The 20,724-nt window shown below is 37.7% G+C and overlaps 1 protein-coding gene across 1 annotated transcript; it reads right to left on the bottom strand.

Moving 5' to 3' along the window:
• Window positions 1-1,724: 1,724 nt before the first annotated feature.
• On the bottom strand, window positions 1,725-20,562 carry LOC127792431 (uncharacterized). The gene is made up of 9 exons (XM_052322919.1): window positions 19,865-20,562; window positions 17,683-17,730; window positions 17,471-17,530; window positions 6,795-6,878; window positions 3,843-3,947; window positions 3,262-3,375; window positions 3,065-3,165; window positions 2,384-2,495; window positions 1,725-2,080 (listed from the first exon to the last, which is right to left on the bottom strand). The coding sequence occupies exons 1-9, from the start codon at window positions 20,393-20,395 to the stop codon at window positions 1,946-1,948; spliced, it is 1,290 nt and encodes a 429-aa protein (XP_052178879.1). The 5' UTR covers window positions 20,396-20,562; the 3' UTR covers window positions 1,725-1,945.
• Window positions 20,563-20,724: the final 162 nt, after the last annotated feature.

The following is a 20,724-nucleotide window of genomic DNA, read 5'->3' as shown; positions in this document are numbered from 1 at the left end:
AAGGATATGTCGGCGAGAATGAGCAGAGAGAGAGTATAAGGTGAAAGATGGGGAAGGAGAAAGAGAAAGAGAGAGAGAAGATGGTAGAAAGGATAAAGAGAGTATGAGGAATAAGGCATTATTTTGGGCGCGCATTCAAAAATTTGGGTTTAATTTATCGTGATATTTTGGTGTTAAAATATCACGATAAATTGAGTTGTCCATGGGTTTGTTTGTGTAGTATTATTCTTAAGTTTAATCTAATGTGTCTCACTTACGTAATGTTTACTCGCAAGAACAAACGCGTTCATGCACGCATTGACATTCTATTACAGAAAAACTTAAAACAATAATTTTTAATAATTGAGATATTAAATCTCAATATTTTGCACATCAAAAATTAAATGCTGTATTTTTTATTTGTTAAAGGACCACCATGTGTATTAAGCCAATAAAAAATAGAGACTTGAAAAGTTTTATTATAAAAAATTGGACTAAACCCAAAATGAGGTTTTAAAATTTTAGTTACTAGTTTGAAGATTTGAAAATGTAATTTTTTATTAAATTTTTATAAATTATCTCGCCCTCCTCTAAGACAAGTTACATTTGCACAAAACAAAAGCTTTTCTCCTTTTTAATCTTCTTTTAACATATATATTCTAATCTTCTAGATAATTTTTATAAAAATTTAAAATAAAAATTAAAAAAATAATAATAAATTCAAAAAATAATTTAATGCCTCTTAACTTTCTTGGCCCATTTGTTTTATTTTTAATAAATTCAATTTTTTAATTAAATAATAAAAAAATATATGTTAAACTGTACCTCAATATATTTATAAATAATTATAAATTTTTAATATATATAATTATAATTTTCTCATTTGATTTCAACACAATTTAAATTGATGTTTTCTTTCTAATACACGTGGCGGTGCATATAGTTCAAAATTCATTCTTACAATGTTCTGTAATATTTTAACATTATCTAATTTGTTTTGATGCATTACAGGAGATTATTTGACGAATACCACGACTCATATGATATCTTTTCTCAAGTCTTTAAAAATGAGTCAACTGACATCAATTGGCGTATACTTGTTTTAGGCACATCAGTTGGCATTACTTTAGTTGGCTTAGGAGACGCAAGGATTCCAAAAATAAAGGGCAAACGTGCAGATGGCTCAACCACCAAATGAAGGGCCAAAATGAACATTTTCTTGAGTTCTACTATAGGCTAGAAAGTCTCACCGAGAGACTTACATAATGGGATCGAAAAGACCAAAATACCCCCGTCTAGAATACAAATTTGTAAGAGATGTCACTACCCACTACGCAGCATTCGCCTCTCTCCCTTCTCCCATGGTCACGCGACCGCTGATCGCCAACGCTACTACACCTCGCCACCATCATTACTGCACCTCGCCTCGTTGCCATTGTCTCGTCTTGTCGCCTCGCCGACTGTCGAAGGATGCAGCAACGATCGGCGAGGCGAGGCAAGGCGCAATAGCAGCAATGTTGGTGGTTGGTGGTCATGCGGCCATGGAAGAAGAGAGAGAGGAGAGAGACGAGGGCATTTGGGTCTTTTCGACCCCATTCAATAAACCCATCGATAACCCTCTCAGGCAAAGTAGTATTTTTTCATTTTCTTTGTTGTCAGTCGCAGCATGAAAATTTGCCCTCTCTTTTTTGAAAATAAGAAAAAAAAATCATTATCCATTCAAAAAAAATATACTTCTCAATGGCTTCAAAGGGAGGGGGGGGGAAAACTCGAATTGAAACAAAAACAAATAGAACAATGTGAAGGAAGAAGAAGAATTGAAAAGTATGGATCATTAAACCTGACTATACTCTGCTGGCCTTTCTTGCCTCTGCATTTGATTAAAAAATTCGACTAAGAAACAAAGCTGTAGACCAGCATCTCAAAATCTAATTTCTCAACTGCAGCTCCAAGGAGAAGGAATTGCCTATTTCTTGCTGGAAAGATAAATGCCAGATAGTATTGCTACCCCAGCAACTGCAGCTCCCAGAGTCGAAAGGATCTTCACAACAGAAATACCCGGCTTCTTTGAAGGTATATCTACAACCAGAAAATCACTCACCTGCGACACCATTGAGAAAGCAGCAGCATTCAGGAACATGTATGTCTAAATTCCTAGAAGTCTGTCTCAAACTCAACGAAATTGATTCGATTGGAGTTGAGGGAAGATGGTAAAGGAAACAAGATCAATCGCAAAAGGAGTGTGTGACATTTAAAAAGCTCAACCCCCTAGTGGTGTTAGAATCTGAGAAACAGCTTGAATTGGCATATGTTGGGACCAGTCCAACATCCTTTCCCAAGCTAATAGGCTACAATTTAAATTCGCTTATAGAAGAAGAGAGAACTAAAGAAATCCATGTCTAACCTCAATAGGATGCTTCCAGTGCCTCTTAATTCCCTGCAAGTGTCCCTTACCGACAACTGCAACAACTGAACTGTGCTCACTAGCAACTCCTAACAGTGTGGATGACATGTACCTGAAGGTGCAATCAAGTCAAATAAAAGACTTCTTATCACAAAAAGAACTAATAAATAAGACAAATCCATCGAATACCTTCCTAACCCTTCCATCTAGGATGAAAAAGGGTGCTTCAGTTTTCAGTTAAACGCATTCATCAGATGCCAAAAAATGTTTGAGTTACTGGCAAGAAGTATATGCGAGAATCGTCATGGAATTAGCAAAGTATAAATTGTCACTGGAGTTCATGCCAGTAGCATCAGTTTTCAAATATATATATCAAACAATCACCCCTTTTTTCTTGTTGATTTCTTTTACTTTTTACTCAAGGTTTTTTTTTTAAATAATCTTTTTAGATGGACACAATTTCTAGAGGTGAGGATGCCTTAGCTTCAGTTTTTGCAAAGTTGGTCACTTTGACAACTTCATTATTAGAAGAGTGAAGTTTACACTAATTACAAGTCAAGAACATGCCACTGTTTAACTGTGAAATCCTCCCCCATGCAAATCTGGAACTACAAAAGTGTCAAACTCAAAAGAACCACACAGATCATGGAACTAAGTTTATAAAAGCCAAAAAATACTTACTGGTCTCTCTCATGCACAAGGGTTTCCATTACAGTTGGGAATTTCTTGCTCATCTCTTGAATCACAAGAGTCAACATATCAACATCATCCATTTCCTTCAGCTGAAGGCAAGCAAAATCAAATTCAAAATGCCTGGCACTAACATAAAGTGATGACAAGTGCCTGCTGGTGGAAATCAATTTTGAAGGAAAGCTTACCATCTTATTGATATCTTCTGGGCTTGGTAAAAAGAATGCTTGGAAGAGTAAAGAGTATAGTAACTTCGTCTTGTGCCATAATGGCATTTTTACCCAAGTCCTTCGTAAAGTTATCTATTCATTTAACACCAAAGGTTACATCAAAGTTAGCTTACAAGTGAAGTCTTATTTATGGATGGTTTAAGTCCACGAGGTTAACACAAGATGCCTATAAGATGATAGAGATGTGAACAGTGTACTGCAGTGTCAATTTTACAGTAACACATTAATTACAGTCAAATTGGACGAAAAAAAAAAAAAAAGCATGTCATGCACTAAATTCTCAGAAAATTTTCACAGAAACTGCCAATGTACAAATTCAATAACTTGAAGATTACATTAACTACAAACAAATGTGCACATATCTCATATAGTGAAGTTTGAAACCCCAAAAACTGTGTTTAATGATAGACAGGATGGGATGGGGCAAGAATTAGGAAGACACAGAAGGTTAAGGGTAATTTCATAAGGTGAAGAGTCCCAAAAAGGAAGTGTTTCTTCTTCCAAAAATTAAAGGAAAACGTAAGCAAAAGGTATCTTACTTGTACTGGGCGATCACCAAGTATCACCTTGCCACCATACTTCACTGCTTCTTCAAATGCCACACGAAACTCAGACCCAGGAAAAACCTCAAGCTTACTCGCAACCTAAGAACAAAAAGTGAGAGAGAGAGAGAGAGAGAGAGAGAGAGATGCATGTGTTAGGATCCTAGAATAATTCCTGATTTTATGGGATTAGATTTAGGTCAACTTTTGGTTTTATATTTGGCATTTTCCATTCTATGTTTGGTAGTTTCCTATTTGTGTATTCCTAGAATAACGGATCTTAATGACCCTTATTTCTATATACTGTAATACCTATTGATGGAACAAGATTATGGGAGAATTCTTCTATAGAAACTATTGTTTCATGGTATTAGAGCCAGCACCGGCGCTGGCTTAAATTTTTTCCCCATTCTTTTTCAAATTGAGACAGTTCATTATGGCAACCAATGGCCAGACTTCTTCTACAGCATAATCAGCCCCTGCTGTTTCCAACCCTACCCTACCCACCTTATCTTCCACCGACACCCATTCCCTTCAAATTACACAGCATAAACTTAATGGAACTAACTTTAGAGAGAGGTTTTAATCTGTTCTGCTTGTAATGAAAGGGAAGGGCAAGGTGGGTTACCTCAAAGGTGCCCTGCCAATGCCTTCTAAAACTGTTGACAACTATGCACTTTGGGAGACAGAAAACTCCATTATAATGGGATGGCTCGTTTACTCTATGGAGCCCAAGATTGGACGGACTTACTTTTTATACAAAACCATAAAGGAGATATGGGATGTGGTTCAGGAACTCTATTCGGACATGGAAAATACTGCTCAGTGTTTTAAACTTTGTTCCTCTCTTCATACTACACAATGACTGTCACGGAGTACTACAACAAATTGACTGAGCTTTGGCAAGAGATGGACCTGTTCTATGACACCAGTTGGAATTATCCTGAAGATAGCGTCAACTACAATAAAATGCTGGAAAAGGATAGGGTCTTTGACTTCTTACATGGTCTCAACAAAGACCTCAATGTGGTTCAGGGTTGCCTACTTGGTACCAAACCTCTCCTCTTGATCTGTGAAGTTTTTGTAGAAGTCCGACTGGGGGAAAGCCGTTGCCAGTTAATGATCACCTCCTCAAATCTGTCCACTGAACTTGGATCCCAAAATACTGCTTTCGCAGCCAACAAGAGTGATCCTTCCAAGAACTAGAAATTCGGGAATAAACTATGGTGCGACCACTGAAACAAGCCCTATCACACTAGAGATACCTGTTGGAAGGTTCCTGGAAAATTGGCCAACTGGAAGCCAGAGAGCCAACGGGAACCAAATAAGGTTGCCTATGCCGCTGAAACAACACCTGACTCTAAGAAACCGAGTTCAGCGACTCCTTTCACTATGTACCCAATGGAGATGTTGCAGACTCTCTTGATCCAGTCCAAACTTTCGAAAGAATTACATCCTTCTCCACCTGCTGCAATGGCATCCGTTGCACATAGAGGTACTCTTCACACTTCTTGTTTATCGCATACCGTAACTGTTGAATTGTCGACACTAGAGCATCTGACCATGTGACCGGTTCCTCCACTGTTTTTTTCTGCATACCAAAAATGTATTGATGACATTAGAATTTCAGTTGTTGATGGAAAGGTATCTAAGGTAGCAGGCTGAGGAACCATCAATCTTCCTGGTCTAAAATTACTTTCTGCCCTTCATGTCCCAAACCTCCAATGCAACCTCTTTTCTGTTAGTAAGTTGACTATAGACCTTAATTGTGCTATAATTTTTTACTTTTCTCATTGTGTTTTCCAAGACTTGACTTCAGGGATAATGATTGGCAATGCTAAGGAGCAAAACAGCCTTTATTATTTTACAAACACGGGTTCTCCTTCAACTACTCAGCCCCTTCACCATCTCTCCTTGTCTACAGCTTCTTGTGAGGTTATGCTTTGGCATCAGCGTCTTGGCCACCCTAGTTTTTAAGTATCTTAAAGCATATAGTACCCAATGTTCTTTTCAATGTGAGCATGGTATTTATGCTAAACAAAGCTGAGCCCATCATCCTTTGAAGCCGTATTACCTAGTTCACAGTGACATCTAGGGACCAGCCCATTCCTCCAACCTCACAAGTATAGTGACATCTGGGCACCAGCCCATTCCTCCAACCTCACAAGTACTCACTAGTTCATCACCTTTATAGATGATCAAACTTGGGTTTGTTGGGTTTATCTAATGAGAGAAAAATCTGAGGCTTGCTCCATCTTTATACAGTTCCACAAACTAATCACGAATATTTTTCAATCCTCAGTTCACATTCTTAAAACTGATAATGGTAGAGAATATTTTGCTCAAGAACTAAACCAATATCTCCTTGATCATGGCATCTTTCACCAAAACTCATGTCCTTATACCTCCACCCCCCCCCCCCCCCAAAAAAAAAAAAAAAAAAACAAAACAGGGTTGCGGAGCGAAAAAAATCATCATCTTCTTGAGGTCACAAGGCCACTAATGTTTGCCCAAAATGTTCCAAACTCTTATTAGGGTGAAGCCATCCTAACCGCTGCGTATCTCATAAACCAATTAGCCTCTAAATCACTCCAATTCCGCACACCATTGAGTTGCTTACTGGAGTGTTAGGATCCTAGAATAATTTGAGAATAATTCCTGATTTTATGGAATTAGATTTAGGTCAACTTTCTGCTTTATATTTGGTATTTTCTATTCTATGTTTGGTAGTTTCCTATTCGTGTATTTCTAGGATAAAGGGATCTTAACGACCCTTATTTCTATATGTTGTAATATCTACTAATGGAACAAGATTATGGGGGAATTCTTCTATAGAAACTATTGTTTTAGGATGAAAAGTACACGAAAAAATACATCAGAATGATTTAATTGAAGAGGCAAATTACATAACTTGTGCGCCAGTTAAGTGAAAACTGGAAAGTAGTCAACCTTGGCAAGAAACCAGCCGTATAGTATTCCAAAGAGATTGTGCCCTTTCTTCCACATATCCACCATTTCTGTCATTTTTGGTACCTGGCAAAATAAAAATCAGTAATTGTGGAACTGAAGTTTTGGGAAGAGACTATTAAAGACCAGCAATACATTACACATCTTAGATTATAAACACACTAAAGTCAGCAAATGAGATTCAGCAACTAGTCAAACCAAAAAAGCAGCAGATAGACCAAATCCCTCCAACTGCCATGGAAAAGTCAGTACAAAATGGGATGGTTTGATGACAAAAGTTGTCAACAAAGCTATACTAATGGAAAAAAAGACTTGAACTTATATGAATGGAGAACTACATAAATGACAGATATCCATAAGGGAATACGTGTGTATGGCAAATAAAAAAAATTATATATATATATATATCAGAGGGTAACATTGGAAAAAAATTGGCATATGAAATTTAAAAATAGGTGACAGGATAACATAAGCCACATCCAAATGGTTCCATGCCTCAGATTCTTTTTTTTTTTTTGTTTTCTTTTTTTTGATAAATAATAAGATTATATATTGAGAAATGGCTGGAAGCAAGCAAACTCTGTCCAGAAGAACTTAGAAGATCATCTATAAACTACTTAAAGAAGAACTTAAAAACAAGAATCCAAGAGAGGAGGGACAAAAGAATGTGATCTTATAAACAACAAACAGACTTCTGTTTTCTCTCAAAAGCTATCCTATTTCTTCTCACACTATATACACCAAAAAATAGCAAAGGAAGCAATGCTGAAATCTAAAATTAGTTGGAACTGACTATCATTTGATTACTAGTAAACGATGAATTCCCAGCATCTACTGTGTAAAATTAGTATTGATATGTGGCTAAGTGACTTCTCTTGTATCCAATTCCCTCTATTTGACTTAAAGATAGGTTTCACAAGAATCAGTTGCTACACTGTGGGCGTTCAAGGTTTGTAATCATCCCTTTTAAAAGCTTAAAATAATCTTATACACCTTCTCTTGTGTAAGCAGAATCTTGAAATTCTTGGAAAAAGCTCTCTACAGCAGTAGAACTGGACTTTCTAAATCTAGCTTATGTTATGTCTCACTCAAAGCAGAACAAGATAGGGTTCCTGGTTTCATTTCTTTAACTGCATAGGTATAGGATCTCTAGGGTGGTGCATTGTGGCTTTTCCGCTCTCATTCTGCACCATGCTATATAACTCTATAGTGTTAGCTGATTTGCCGCTTCTTTCAAAATATGGTGAGACATATTCATATAAAGTGGAAAGTAATAAGACTTTTTTAGCCAACAAGAACTACAGCTGCAAATTCCCTACCCAAAAATTAAATTGCCCAAATACTCAAATAAGCACTGGCAGTAAGTACTGATTTTGACATGCTATGTAAATGCTTATGTAACATCCCAAAATTTTACAGAATTTTAGATTGTTAGTTTTGAAGAAAAATATTAAATGGGTATCCGGATGATTAATGAAAGACAAAGTTCGAGAACAAAATTCTTTTGAGAGGGTGCGAGTGCAACACTCCAAAAGTTTATAGAGTTACAGAGTGTTAATTTATGAAAAAAAAATCATTGAAATAAGCCTGATTGATAAATAAATTCAAAACTTTGATACTAGTGAGACTACCACAATTCTTTAGGGATTTGAAGCATCAATTTTGGGGAGAAAAAACACTAAATAAATGATCTAACAGTTTATTTGGAAATTTGGGTGCTACTGCAATTATCAAATTTTATGGAACTTTTGGAGAATTAATTTTCGAGGAAAAATTTGTTAAATGGGCTTGATAGATGATTATTCAAAAATTTTAAAGTGTCAGTGTGATTATTCAAAATTTTGACAATTGAGTGGTTTGGAAAAATAACTCTAGTGACAAATAATTTTTAGAATTATTTCCTAAGTAAATGTTGTAAAAATTGGGATAAATTCGATTAGTAATGGAATAGTAAAGTGCATTACGAAATAGTTAGACTTACACTTTATTTGAGTAAGCGTGGAATTAAATTGGTACTGGATATAATAGTGTATTTGAACAAGGTAGTGATTGAATATATAGATATATAGAAATATAACTGAAATTTAGTATTCTTGACTAAGAAAGTTGGTAAAAAAGCTAAGTTGATATAGGTATATATGTGTGGAGAAAAAGACAAAAGTGAGATAGATATTTATTGAAAAAAGGAAAAAAGAGAGAATAAACAAAAAATTATAAAGCCCAGCAGGCTGGCATGCCAAGCAGAAAGGGGTCGAGGAAAGGGACCTCACAACCTCTTTCCTTTGAAAAAATTAGAGAGCAGCTTGCAGCTGCTCCCTGCAATCTGCTTGCTGCTACAACAAGGGGCTTCCTTGGGCAGCCTCCTTCACCAAAGGGGATGGCTTGCCATTTACCCCAAAAAGGGTTTAGCAAAAAGGGTGAAAATCTTGTATTTTTCATCAATTTGGAAAAATAGCTTTTATATTTTTTTCAAATTTATGTCCCCTTTAGTGAGTATGTTTCGAAGAAAAAATTTAAGGGCCAAGTTCTTGAGCTTACAAATGGGAGAAGGATGAGGTCTTCCACCCTTAGTGACTAAAGAGGGAAAGTGAGATCAAAGTGAGAAGAGTAAAGAAGAAAAGGAAGCTTGGCAAAGGAGATGACTTTGGAAGGAAGAAGATTAGGCACTAAAGAAATCTTCTTCAAACAAGACAAGATGAGGGTTCATTGTTAATCTCTAAACTCATGTTATGTGATATTTATATTTTGTAAACTATATGTGCTTTAAAGCATGAAAAATAAGAATGTATGACCAAAGGGTTGACATGGTGTTATGGGAAGTGGTACATCATTTACCCTGGGTGAATCGTTGGATTGCACCCCAACACCAATCTTGCAAGTTGGTTGGACTTGATAAAGGTTTGTAAAGGTTAGCCTCCATAGGTCACTAAAATGTCAAGGGAAATGTTCATGCACATAACATGAATCATGCACGGAAATGGTTTTTTTAACCCTTACTAAATAGTTCATCACTTACCTTCACACATTCAAACATGCAATGCGGACCAAGTTAGACCGAGGACAAGAAAGGAGGTGGTTGAATGAAAGTGAAATGATTTTTGAATATGAAGCATGTACAGATGTTTTGTTTAGTTTTGACTACACATTGCAAGTCTATGTTCTTGTAAGCTTTTAAACTACATAGATTTCATTTTGGTAAGATTATGTATGAAAATGAATCCTTATGCAGTAATATGTAGACCATTGAAATGTTGAGACGTAAGGTAACCTTCTCATGAATGTTTAAAATATGGGAATCGGCATATGACTATGCTATTGATGCTTACCATTCTGGTCTCGACAGAGAGTCTAGTTGGTAGTTATGTCCCAAACTATATTTTTCCTATAAACTAGATGTGTGTCAGATCCAAGATCTAACAAGGAGAATTCTCTTCGATTAAGAGAGAACTCACGGGAATTTTTGGGAGGAAGAAGTAGAATTAGAGAATTCAGAGAGAGAGAGAGAGAACAAGAAAATTGAGAGGGAAAATGGCTGATTCGATTATCAATTCATGCCTTCAAATGAGCTGAGTCAACAAATTTATACTGTTCAGCTGGGGATTGGCACCAAAACGGTCGCCTAATCCCTTCTAGAATCAGCAACTTGCCTAATCACTTGTAAAACAACTTGCATTGCTGGAACATTCCTCCAGCAAGCTAATTCCCTCCAAAAATTAGAAACATAGCTATCAAATATTAAAGACATCGCTACAAAATAAGGCCCAGCATCTAGGTACGTGACAATGTGTTGCCTAATTTTTGGTGCAAGAATCATTGAAAAGAATTTTTCTGCAATTAGTTATGATTTTTCTAGTAGAACCTATCCGAATGGTCTAAAACAAAATACTACCATGAACCAGTCCATTTTGACAGTTTTCTGGGAGCAGCATAGAGTGTTTTAAATTACAGTAAAATTCTAAATGATGGTTAAGAAAGTCTAGTTTCTAGCAAACTTGGTTTCACTTCATTCAATTTTTTTTATAAAAAAAGATATGCCTAATTTGGTAACGACTATGCAGTGCAGTTGCTGATCAAACCAGCTGACTTAAAGTCAAATTTGGGAAGTTCAAACCTTAATAAAATGAAATAATATTTTGATATATTGTATCCCATCAAGTGAGCGAACAGTACTCTCATAAAAATGCGCAAATTTGGTCAGTCAGGTACTCAGAGATACAGACTTGTCTCACAGCAGGAGCAAAACTGCAAACTCTCAACTTTATATAATTTTTCGAAGGATCAAGTAATATCCTTTAAAGTTGATATTATTGCACAAAGTTGTCTTATGAGTGTTCTAATTGTGAAATTTTCATGGATTTTTATGATGATTTTAGTATATTAAACATTTGACTTCATGGATGTTGAATAGCAACTATATTAAAGAAAAACTCTAGAAGTCTCTTAAGCCTAATGTAATACCCCAAAGTCCAGAGAAAGATAGTATATATAAAGGATAAATAAAGAAGAAAACAACACCAGCTGGATACCTTTTGAGTTGAATGTAAACAAAGAACTCTCAGGTTAAGCGTGATTGAGCTGGGGAAGCTCAAGAATGGGTGACCCCCTAGGAAGTTCGTGTCGGCCTATCAGGGTAAGTTGTTCTGGTCCTTCCTATCGATCAATACGGGATATTACACCTAAGGTGGGCTAAAGAAGACTCAAAAAGAGTAAAAAATGGTAATATCAATAAGATTCAATCTAAACATGTTTAGATGCATAGAAACTTTAATTATCACCCTTAATCATGATTTTAGAATAAATGGTTGCATTTTCAAATGGATTAAGTGTTGGAACAAGATTAAGAAGCGGTGAAGATAAGAGACGGCCGAAAATCAAGATAGAGATAGAATTTTATCTTTTTACCTTTTTTTATTTATTTGTTGTATATTTAAATTATTGTAATCTAGTCCTAGATATAAGGTAAGTAATCTAGTCCTAAAAGGTAGGGAATGTAATCTGGTTCTAAAACTTAGGAGAATTCTTAGGAACACTCTTGTATAAATTATGTTATTTACATCAATAAAATAAGAAAGAATACCGTTTCCTTTTTCCCATATGGTATCAGAACTTCAGTCTGAGCTTGATACGTTGTAGCCCTAGTGCCTTCATCGCACAATTCCTTCCTTGTTTCTGCCTTCATCGCACAACCTTATATTTGATCCACCAATCGGTTCTACCTTCATTGCACAGTTCTTAGCCTGATTTGTTCTCACCCGAGTGCCTTTATTGCACTCACTAGCCTGTAGTTCCGGGAGCCTTTGGTAGCCTGCAGCAGTTCAAGATTTCAGCCTTCCTCAAATCATGATGGCAGAATTATCAGATGTAGCGTCCAAATCCTGCAACCGATGAGACAAATCTAGTGGAAGGACCCCAACCAGATCACTCTCCAGTAGCCGGTGAAGTTCCTCTCACCTCTAAATTACCTATAGTCCATCCATCTTATAGGTTGGACGGAAAGAATTAACTCCAATGGGCCTAATTAGTGAAGACTCTTCTTAAATGCCGTGGGAAGGGTAACCATCTAACTGGAAACCCTCCTATGGATACGGATTCAACTTACATAACCTGGGACATAGATGATTCTTGCATCATGTCTTGGTTATGGGGCACTATGCAACCAGAAATTAGTAGGAACTTTATGTTTTTGAGCACAACCAAAGCCGTATGGGAGACAGCACAACAGACATACTCTAAAACCCAGGATGCTTCCGTGATCTTGGAAGTCAAAACAAAGATCACATCTATCAAACAAAGCCAGCTCACAGTCACAGATAACCACAACTTGATGAGAGGATTATGGCGGGAACTTAACCAATATCAACCCATCAAGATGGTATGCCGAGAAGATGCTGCAACACTCAATCAAATAATTGAGCGAGACCGGATTGTTGAGTTCCTAATTGGACTCAATCCTGAATTCAACCAAGTAAGGGTGCAAATTCTTGATAAGGATAAACTCCCAAATCTAAATAAGGTTTTTGCAATTGTAAGGAGTGAGGAAAATCGACGATATGCTATGCCAACTAAACATACCACCGAGGGATCAGCCCTAGTGATATGAAACAAGAAGGCATAGGAAATAAAGCTGGAAAATTAGGGTTTCAGAACCCTAGCAGATCAGGATTAGGCTTCCAGAACTGCGGCCCTAGTACTAATCGAGATTCACAGTGGTGTAGCTTTTGCAAAAAGCCCCACCACACTACGGAAACATGCTTTAAACTGCATGGGAAAGAGACAGTCTTGAGCAAGATTGGAGGTTTCAAGAACATGAAATTCCAAAGTTTTCATGTTAACAAGGAACAAGAAGAGGAGGCTGATAAAGGAGAAGCAGAAGCTAATTTTACCCAACTTAATACTGAGGAGTTACGTAAGTTAAAGGCCTTTCTCCAGACGTTTCAAGATGGAGGAACATGCTCCTTAGCCCATCAAGGTAATTCCCAAGGTAACTTCAACTCCCAAGGTAACTTCCCTTCCTATACAGTTTTTTTAGCTTCTAAAATTGGTAAGAATAGCAGTTAGGTCCTTGACTCAGGGCTACCAACCACATGACCCCTAATATTCATTGTTTTGTGACCTATGACACCCTTGAGCCTACCTATAACGGCCCACCTCCTAGAGCCCCCGCTAGCATAGAAGATCCGTGAGAGGGTCATCAATAGAATGATATAGAACAGAAACACAAGCCAACAACTCGCACCCAACTTAATGCAAAACAACCATGGTTTTCTTGTCACACAACTAGCAACGAGTTATACAAACGAGGATAAGAGCAAAATACTTAAGCTCCACAAAACAACAAAGTAAGACGACACCCAAGACCCCATCTTCAGGAGAGCTCTACATATGGCACTATGACCTGGCAAACTGGTCCCAACACCATCAAACGAACCCACCAACTCAAGCATTTCCCTTACCTGGAATGATGGGAAGCAAGGGTGAGTCACAAGACTCAACAAGTGAATACAAGAAACAAAGGCTAAGGCTTCAAGAGAATAACCCTGTACAATCCGCACACCCTGTGCCCAAGACGTACACATTCACAGCATGAAACACCAAACAAAGATTAACCGCATAAATAAACATGCACATAATGGTCCTTGGGACCCACATAGAAGACACCGGTACCCAAGTCCCTAACAAACATGTCGCTGTCAGAAACTGGCAAGCAATAAATACCCTGTGCTCCAACGCTGAATTCCAAGCTCCCGATACCCTGTGCTCCAGCACAGGATCCTAAACCTTCTTGGGGCGATCCCTCCGCCCATGATTCACGCACATAGATCTTCATGTCTAATCAGGTCTTCTCTTGGGACCTTCTCGAGCTAATCTAAAAGTCTTCCCTCAAGATTCCCCCAAGCTAGTCTAAAAATCGAGCCGAAGCCACCCCGGGTCGATACTCACGTCAACCGGCCTAGCACAGTACTCCCGCCCGGTATAGCAATAATAATAGTAATAATAATAACCACACGCAATGGAACCATATAATGCACAAATAAGAATGCAATGGCATAGTAAGCATAAATGTGATACAAGGCCCCCATAAAACCAAGCATCAAACTATGCTTCACCCATATAGTAATACACATTCAATGCAATGCTCGTGCGAGACTCACTCTAGACACCTTAAGATGCCCATGCTCACAGGATATGACACCCCAATTGATGCAATTCCCAAATCCTGATACACGCTAACAACAACAAACTGTAGTTAAATAAATATTAAATTCACATACAAGGACCCAAGACCCACAATCGTCACACACACACCCATCTGAAACCTAACCCAACCAAGTGCAGCATCATTCCCAAGAAAGCGAGGCGATAGAAAGCCCCGTGACGAACATAAATAAATATCACAAAGGGGTTCTTTATTTAGTTTAAACCACTATCAACAACTCATCAACAACACTTAAGTTTAATATTCAGAACCGAGTCGGGGTAAGAGAGGGAATAAAATATGTAAAACAGCAAGGACTTGCACAGGGATTAAAGAGCACGTGGAAAGGGGGAGGAACCTGCCTCTAGATGGCCGATTCTCCTCTTTCTCGCACTCCCACTACAAAGTAATCCATATTATAGAGAATAATGAGTCTACGACTCAATTTAATTAAATCTGACCGTGTAAAATGCATAATTTAACCATGAAAAATTTATAATTTGACATACGGAACTCCCAATAATTTATCCCACTTACCTGGCCACTTTAAACACCAAATAATCCCAAAGTTTCCTAATTTTCTTTAGATTTTCCCAAATTTCTGGTTGTTGCGCGAGTTTCCTTCTCCCCTACTTTTCCTCTCTATTTTCCCCTCTGTCCCATGCTCAAATTGGTGCCTGATTTGAGCTTTAAAATGGCAAAAACTAAGTGGCTGAGGCCCCGCCACGTGGCGCAACCAGCAGCTGCGCAAGGCTGCCACCACCTTGCCCAAAATGACGCCATTTTGGGCAAGGAATGGCTGGAAAATGCAGCCAAAATTCCTTCCTTAGGTGCGCAACCCCTCCGCCTTGAACCCGTGTCACTCGCTTGGCCACTCACACATGTGACAGCCTGATCCACGAGCTTCCTCGCCCTATATGTGCACCACATTAATTTTAAAATAACCGCCAGCCCACTTCCAAAATTTACACTTAAACCCCATAACTCACGAAAATTAACACACACACCCCACTTAATAATTACACCTATACCTTGATTTTACCTAATATTTACCCACTTCCTCACAACGATATAAATTAATATTTTCCCTCAAATCCTCGAATATTCAATAATTACCTCAAATACCGGAATTAATAATTACTATTTATTCCCAAAATTTTGGGATGTCACGCTACCAAACATATCATGATTGTCAATGAACACCAATTGATCCCAATACAAAATTACAAGCTAATAAGAGTGGTCAAGAAGTGAACAAAGAGAGATTTTAACACTTGGTAGGGCGATTAATATATCTATCACATACTAGGCCTGACATATCGTTTGTTGTCAGCCTAGTCAGTCAGTTTATGTAGGATCCTAATGAAGAACATATGGCAGCAGTAAGAAAGATTTTATGCTATCTTAAAGCTACGCCTGGAAAAGGGATCTTGTTCACTCTAGGAACAGACTTAAAACTTCAAGGCTATACAGATGCTGATTATGGTGATTCTCTAGTTGATCGAAGATCTACAACCAGGTACTGTGTATTCTTAGGAGGAAATCTGATATCCCGAAGGAGTAAAAAGCAAAGGGTGGTGGCTAGATCTAGTGCTAAGGCGGAATTTAGAGCTATGGCTCTAAGTGTATGCAAACTCTTATGGGTAAAGATTATCCTAGAAGATTTGGAAATTCCGATACAAAGGCCTATTGAACTATTAGGAGATAATCAATCAGCTATAAGTATAGCCTAAAATCCGGTGCAACATGAAAAAACCAAGCATATTGAAATTGATAGGCATTTCCTAAAGGAAAAATTGGATAATGGTCTATTGAAGATTTCATATATTCCTTCCAACCATCAAGTAGCCGATGTTCTTACAAAAGATTTGCCAAATACCTAATTTGAAGCTATGATCAACAAGCTAAGTATGATTGACATCTACTCCCCAGTTTGAGGGGGAGTGTTGGAATGAGATTAAGAAGCAGTGAAGATAAGAGATGTCCGAGAATCAAGATAGAGATAGGATCTTATCTTTTTACCTTTGTTTATCTATTTTGTGTTTTATCTATTTGTTGTATATTTAAATTGTTGTAATCTAGTCCTAGATATAAGGTAAGTAATCTAGTTCTAAAAGGTAGGGAATGTAATCTAATTCTAAAATTTAGGAGAATTCTTAGGAACACTCTTGTATAAATTTTGTTATTTACATCAATAAAATAAGAAGGAATACCATTTTCTTTTTCCCACATTAAGGGTGAGACTCCTTAGTAATCAGTGGTATGAACTTGCTTAACCAAATGAAAACGTGATAGGGGATTTGCTAGATTAGCCTAGGGGAAAGAAAATTAATTTAATAATGAAAGTTGAATTAATTATTTCTTTAACAATAACAAAAAAAAATAATCCCCTAGTTTTCGGTTTAGTAAAGCTTGGGAGAGTGGGGTGTTATAGCTTGTACAACATATCATATCACCTCATAAAGATCACGACCCGATAGCTCTAAATACACTCACGATCTCATTAAGCATCACAAGGCATTACCAAAATGCTTGAAATATTAAAACACAAAGATCTTTGTCTCATTTTGACATGTTAATAATTCTCTCACACATCAAGAAGCATTCTGAAATAGAGAGTTCTTGACAGGGACCCTATTTTTTTAATTAATAAGGACATATCATGATGTAGGACTGTGACACTACTTAACTCTTATCTCTCACCAATTCAGCTTTGAGGCTGCCAAATACCTAAAAATTGGGATTCAGACAGAAGATTCCACATTCATGCTACCAAATATCAACTCATCAACTATAATCAATCATCCAATACTGTGGTGGGCATTCAGTTTAAGTGGATCAATAAGGCAAATGACACAGAATCCCATGCAAAGCAAGCTTGCATGGATATAATTCCATACAATTTATTAGTAGAAAAGAACGAAGTTAAGTCAAGGAATGCATGAAAGATACATATACAGACCTTCAAATTCTGAGGAGTAAGTACAGCGACACGACTTGAGCATAACTCCAAGAAAACAACCTGTTTATCAATGTGTCGTCACTTTATTTAATTCATAAAAAGAATAATAAATAAAGATGACTGCTATAACAGAAAAAAATGAAGCAGACAGTTGACGTGGTAAATAATACGCCCATCAATCAAGAGCAAATAAGTTTCTAAAAAAGAAGCACCTGTGGTTTTAAATAACTGATTACAGCTTGAACTTCTTGGCAGGATTCCTGCAACATCACAAATAGATCAGTATAGCTGTTTCTTGCTTTTCTATCAGTTTTTTTTCTCTCTTTTCATAACTCAGTAAGAAAATAAAAAGATATGTGATTCATCCAAATGATTCCAGACAATAGGTTAAGAAAATGCAATGGGAAAAGGCAAATATAAGAGTCCAATTATTCCCAGAAGTTTTAAGGGGCGATAGCCAACTAACTAGTTCCCGGAGGTTCTTCCTATATTTTCAGACGGACTGGTTCTTTAAGCCAACTGTCATCTAGGAGTTCAAACACCAAACCAACTTCAAATTTTGCAGCCCCTTCTGCACCCAACTAATATGCTTTTGCCAGACTTAACACGGTTGCATTGCCTACCCAATTTATGTATATATTATATATAATGATAAGCAAAGACAATTGGGGAAATACCAAGGGAGAACCACCTAAGTGCATCAAAAAGAAATGTGTGAGATGTCTATGGAACTACACTCGAGTTACTCAAAAAATCAATGAAATGAATATATTAATCCACACATGGGTAAACCCCACACCTAGAAATCTATTAAATAAATGAGAAATATGCTAAACCTTCTCAAGCCATCCTCAGGTAAAGAATCCCATTCAAGTAGGTGATATGTTAATTCCTCTCTGATCCCTTATCAACTAAGCTTAAATAGTGGACAAAGATAGAAAATAAGTTCAAAACTACATGAACTGTCTTCAATGAAAGTCCCCCGGCCTTTAAACAAATAATGCCTCTTCTAACCTGCTAACCTCATAAGAAATCTTCTATGACTGACAAACATGAATTGTAATGTAAGAGGAACCCAAAAGGAAGGTCAACACAACTGGCTGGCAAAAACTTCACCATAAAAGTTGACACTCCAACTGTTAAGAAAAAGTCAGCCAACACATTTCGGAAGTTCCCCAACTCAAGCAGCCCATAAAGCACCAAAAAGAAGCTTAAATATAGAAAGTGAGATCTATAACAGGTCAAATTGAAGAGTGATCAAATTGGAACAGTACAGTGTCACCCAAAATATGGATGTGGAATGCAGAACTGCATAATAAATGCACTACAAATTTACAGCAGAATGCAGTTTAATTCCGAGTTCTTTTTACTTTAGCCCATGTAATTTGTTATCCCCAGCAAACATTATCCATCTGTGTACTTTTATTACTATTTGGTGTTTCATTATATAAAACAAAAGAACAGCAAAGACTAACATAAATTTATAGTGTCATTAACGCTTCCCACCTAGTGTGATTGAGGCTTGTAATTGATATTGTTGTTTCAGCGGATTAAGGTTTGCAATAGTTATTGCTGTTGTTATAAGCAAATAATAATATAAAACAACACCATATGTAACACTTCAAAACAAAGATACCATATTTGGATGCCCCACAAAATGCAAATTCTAAAAAGCAATGCCATTTTATCCTTCTCTATGCGTATCAGTGTCATGCTTATCAAAAAATAAATTGATTAATTAGAATAAGAATTAGCAAATGTCTGGCCATCTGATAGCTTAAGAAAGTCACAAAAGCAAATTTGAGGCAAAGACTAATTGTGCTTAAAAAGTTACTCAACATGATCAGTTGAAAAAAGTAGGACCACAAATTAACCTTCATGAGATAAAGTACAACAAACCTCAAAAAGGATCCCCGCAATAAAAGGTTTTGCCACTTCAGACAGTTTTACTTTACAAAATGGAAAACAAGCCCACAAACAGTAGAAAAACCATGCCTCAGAAATTGACAGCATTTCCAGGAAATGAACTTCCACATTCCTGCATTATATTCCTGCATCATAATCAACTAATTGCTAATAATGCACAAACCTAGCAACGCAACTGTGGATTGCTTGAATTGAAACTCTAAGTCGTAGCATTGCCTGCGACTGCACGGCCAACTGGTGTACTACACAGACCCCTCACTCATTTCAAAGAAGATGGAAGAAAATAATACAAATATCCAATCTTCAAAAAATCGTTTCCAGTACAGAACGCAATTTTTTCTATATTCCAATGAGACAAGCATGTTGAAAGATAAGAATCAAAAGACTAGTAACTAAAAACTTTTCTGTCTTCTTCAATTCTCTAGGCAGCCAACCATAAGAAGGTAATTAAAGAACCAACATAATCACCTGAGAAACGTGAGCAGTCCCAATCAAGTAAACATCGCAAACCCCGCCTTCCGCCGAAGACTCACACGAAAGCGTCACCACACTCCGGGATAGCTCCTCTGGCAGCACCTTCCGCTCCAGGCCTTCATCTGCGACTTCCGCCGCCGCATCCTCGCCTCTCTCTGCTTCCACGGAAGAAATGCTCTGCACCAAGCTCTCGAGATCGGCCCCAGCGTTCTGGCCGCCGGGCGAACCAGGGCTTTCGACAGTGACGAAGTCCTCGGCGGACTCCGCCGGAGCGTCGGTCTCCGGGCCGCGCGAATCGTCGCCGTCCATCGCCGTCGAGAGCGGTTCGAGTCTACGACGCCTGGAGGCGGCGGCTTCCGATATGCGCTTCGAGATGCTAGGGTTTGAGAATTGCCTGGGAGATGTGGCGGCGGCCGAAGGTTTACCGGCGAGGGATCTGGTCGGCGGGGCACGGAGAAGGGGGAAAAGGAACAAGCGAGACTCGGGCGAGTTAAACAGAGTGAACGCGCGAGTCAGACGACTCATATAACCAGCTCTCCTCCAAATTTCACAATGCGACGTTTAACTCTGCGATCAAATGGATTGCTGCAGTTGCCGCCTTGGAGCTCTATCTTCGCCGTCGTGTAACGCTGCGGGACACGTGTCGCCCCGTCTAGCCTCGCTGTCGTCGCCGTGCCAGCCGCTTCGGCAATTAATCTGTGGATTTACAAAATTACGAAATTTATGGAATCCACTTTGAGAAGGTAATTTTGTCTCAGTCTCACAGTGCAATACTCTTGTATTACCAATAAGGATGTAATTTTAGATATAATTTTGAAATTAAAATTTGATTAGATATATAATTAACTCTCTAA

This window comes from Diospyros lotus, chromosome 15 (genome assembly GCF_014633365.1).
Source record: "Diospyros lotus cultivar Yz01 chromosome 15, ASM1463336v1, whole genome shotgun sequence".
Classification (NCBI taxonomy): Eukaryota; Viridiplantae; Streptophyta; class Magnoliopsida; order Ericales; family Ebenaceae; genus Diospyros; species Diospyros lotus.
This window is presented reverse-complemented; position numbering and strand designations above follow the sequence as displayed.